This window comes from Rhamphochromis sp. 'chilingali' (genome assembly GCF_963969265.1).
Source record: "Rhamphochromis sp. 'chilingali' genome assembly, chromosome: 1".
Lineage (NCBI taxonomy): Eukaryota > Metazoa > Chordata > Actinopteri > Cichliformes > Cichlidae > Rhamphochromis > Rhamphochromis sp. 'chilingali'.
Window position 1 is genome coordinate 1,657,501 of NC_137929.1, and position 3,797 is coordinate 1,661,297.

Genomic DNA, 3,797 nt, shown 5'->3' on the forward strand with positions numbered 1-3,797 from the left:
CCTCCTCCTCCTCCTCCTCTGTCTCTAACAGAGCAGCAGTGTATGTGGACTGTCCTGCTGGCACTCTGTCCTTCTACAGAGTCTCCTCTGACACTCTGATCCACCTCCACACCTTCAACACCACATTCACTCAAACTCTTTATCCTGGGTTTAGGTTCTGGTCTCCTGGTGCCTCAGTGTCCCTGTGCTGAGTGGAGTGTAAAGAGTGTCTCCTGTTACAGAAACACTCTGACTGTTGAACAGATAGTTCAGTCTGTACATGTCTGTCTCTTTCACTCACAAACACGTTTTCAGATTCATGGATTCAATCAGTTGATGTTTGAAACTCTTCTAAATGATTCCTTGTAAACTTCTTCCTCTTCAGTCACAAACAAACAGGAAGTGATGTCACATGTGTTCCTGTCCACACAGCAGAATGAGTCTATTGCTGACAGTGATGTACAAACAGAGTGAGCATTTCTGAGGCCCAAAATAAACTGAGTAGTTCACTGAATGAACAATGGACTGTGAGCTCAGTTCCTTCATCATTAGTATGGATTATATATGTATATGTATTATATTAGTATCATATATATCAGGTGCTGCTGCTTTCAGTCATTGTGCAAATGTGCTGTTTGTAAGCTTGTAAAGCTGCAGTCAGCTGAGACTGAAGAAGTCACCTGATCAGTGAGCAAACGTTTCTGAAAACGTCCAGATGAACAGAATCAACCTTTTGGGATCAGCCAGCAATGCAGCATCATTGTTGTTCAGCTTCAGAGGTTTGCAGGAATGAACTGATGACCAGAAACAGCTGCAAAGTCCAAGAAAATACCAGCTGGAGTTCAGCTGCATTTGAAGAAGTCAAAGAAAAGTAAGGATGGCAAAGGGCGACGTTTTCTTCCAAAGAGCTGCAAACATGGTCGACGCCTCATTAGAAGAATCATCTGGACATTTGTGAGGAACTCTAACCAAGAAAGCAACGTCACACAGATCCAACAGACAGTTTCCATGACTGCAAGTGTTGAGTGGAAAAATGCTACATTGCATTATTGCATCCTCTCACCACAGGAGGCGCTGTTGGCACCACTGATTGCTGATCAGCTGTTCTCTGATGATCTGATGGATACTGTGAATAACGGGACTCACTGAACTCTGTGACACAGTGAAGATTACAGAGTTTAACTTCAACATCTGACTGACGTCACACAGACAGAAGGATGAACCAGTGAGGCACAGAACACAGTTACTGGAGATACTGGATCAGCTCCATGTGAACCTCTGATGGAGAAGCTGCTGAGCCAGAGAAACATCAGGACATGACAGCAGCTGCACTTATCTAACAACATGTAGCAGAGCTGATCTATGTTAGAGGATCTATCACAGCAGCTGAAGCCAAAGTCCAACACTGGATACCAGCTGAGCCTGTGCTGAGTGTAGTGTTACAGGAAAAGGGCAGAAACACTGGTAGCTCCCAGTGATGCTGACTGGGGCACAGAGCTGAATGATGCAGCATCAGGACACTGTTTCAGTCTGACTGACAGAGAAACCTGTAGCTGTATCTACATGTGAGGCAGAGGCCACACAAGCAGCTTTCTATGTTTCACAGTGACTGAGATCTTCAGTGGGGGTGGACATGCTCCTGTACAGACCTCTGAGGAGAACCAAGGTGCAGTCAAAGAGTCCAGTCTGTCCTCACAGATGTGAACATGTGCTTTCATCAGGTCTGCTGTCAGCTAGCAGGCTCACATCAGAATCACTGTTCCTGAAAAACACAGTCTGTGTGACATCATCAGTCAGCTGATGGTCCCAGATCTGAATGGTTTCTGTCTCTACTGAGGAAGTCAGAGAATATCACTGAGGTGTGGATCAGGTCTGAGTGAGCTGTGGAGGGACAGCTTTAAACAGTCCACAGGTCTCACGTCCTGCTCAGTCTGGTAGCAGATACCTCGTATTGTTCCAGATGTGCTGACATCAGCAGCAGCACAGCTGTGTGATACCATGAATCTCAGTTATTGATCCAACACACAGTAAATACAAAGATCAGGATTTCTGAGAGTAATCATTATGAGTCTGAACACATGATCACTGAATGTTAGTCTCCACAATAATAAGCTAACACAAGCAAACACAGCTTTCAGCTCTTATTTTGAAACTGGCTTATTTAGAGAGCTGTGATGTGAGCGTGCCTGGCTCTGAGGCACTTGGGTCAGCCTCTGTTGTTTAGAAGTGTTACAGACTGTGAATGACACAGACCTGTCAGTTTCCATGTTTGTCTGTAACACAGCTCAGGGCTCCATGCTGAACGCATCCATCCAGTGTTATTGATCCAGGACTGATACCAGCATTGGGATCAATACTACAACACACAATCACATGTGTCCACGTGATGCAGTTTGAAGAGCAATCAGATGTCTCTGTATGAGGAGGCGGGGTCACAGGAGGTTCACAGAAACTCTGCAGCAGCATCATCAGCTCACATGGAAACTTTGATGATTCACTTCTGTGGTGTTTTTACAGAAACACGTCACAAAATTAGCTCCACCTGTTTTGTGAGCTTTGAGTTTCTTGTCTCCATCCTGGATTCTTGTGTTGCTGTTTTTACACACAGCAGATATTTCCTGGTTGCTTCCTTGATGACCACATGAAGCTTTCTGAAGCTTGGATTGAAAACGCTTCATTACTCAAAGCTTTCCAACACAGGCCTCTGTGCTGCCATCTGGTGGACAAACATGTGAAGTGCAGCGTGAAGCTACAAATGAAACTGCTTCAGCTACGTTTATATATAACATACTATAACCTATATAATGTGGAGATCAGGGAAATTATTTTGTTGCTACTGTTAATAATCATCATCATTACCATTGCATTAATAATATAATCTACAGCATTGATATTGCATTCAGATGTTTAAACATTTTGGTACCCAATTAGCCTTTACTACAGGTGCAGTTATAACCACTTTAAACTGTTGAGTTGAATCTATGATCTTAAATGCTTTTGAATGCTTGTTATAATCTTAAGTGTGTATGGGCTGATTCTGTTGATTCTGAGTCCACTCTGTGCAAAGTCTTGACAGGAAACTGCAGGTTTGCAGAGCGTGCTTTTGCAAAAGTGAAACTAAAAGCAGAGTGTAAGTGCAGCTTATTCTGAGGAGCTGTTTGGATGATGCTATTTGAATAACCAGGTTGTTCATTATTATCTTTTATACTTTTATATTCTTTTATTAAGCTTCTAGTAGAGGTTCTTGATTAAAACATTTATTCAATATACTACATATATAGTTTTAGTAAACTGCTGACACATTTGAGAGTGGCCTCTGTTTGACTGCGAGCGTTAGTAGGTGAGAGGTGACACAGAGTGCCAAGTGAGGTCGTGACACACACACACATAGTAGATACATTCAGTTATAGGTGAGAGGTTAATCATGTTTGCTTGCAACTGCGGGCGTGCAGAAGTGGTATCTTACTGCAGAGCATGGTCTGTGGTTTTGGAGAAGCGGCAGTCAAAAGGTTGACAGGAAACATCTGCCATGAAGATAGAGATAATGTTCTTTTCAAACTGTGTTAAAAGTCATTGTGGTTTTGATTTGACGTATGTATGTATGTATCTGTGTGACGTTGAAGGGGCGTCATTAAATCCAAACCCCGATGGTATAAAATATCTGTTCATGCTTTGATTAGTCGGAGATCAGCGCTGTCTGCGTACGGCGCTGGTCCCCCCACGCCTGTGTTCATTAAAATCAATTGTTTGACCAAGCTCTTCTGGACCTGGTTGTTTGTACTCTCCTTCCTCAATATTTGAACCTTAACAATAACTAT

At 43.0% G+C, this 3,797-nt stretch overlaps 1 protein-coding gene across 1 annotated transcript in view; it reads left to right on the forward strand.

Annotated features, from left to right (window-relative positions):
• Window positions 1-1,005, forward strand: part of LOC308400627 (uncharacterized protein) — a 53,712-nt gene extending 52,707 nt beyond the window's left edge. The window contains exon 12 of the mRNA XM_080888451.1: window positions 1-1,005. This exon is cut by the window's left edge and continues 351 nt beyond it. Coding sequence (XP_080744577.1) covers window positions 1-191 — 191 coding nt within the window. The 3' untranslated portion in view covers window positions 192-1,005.
• The last annotated feature ends 2,792 nt before the right edge of the window (window positions 1,006-3,797 follow it).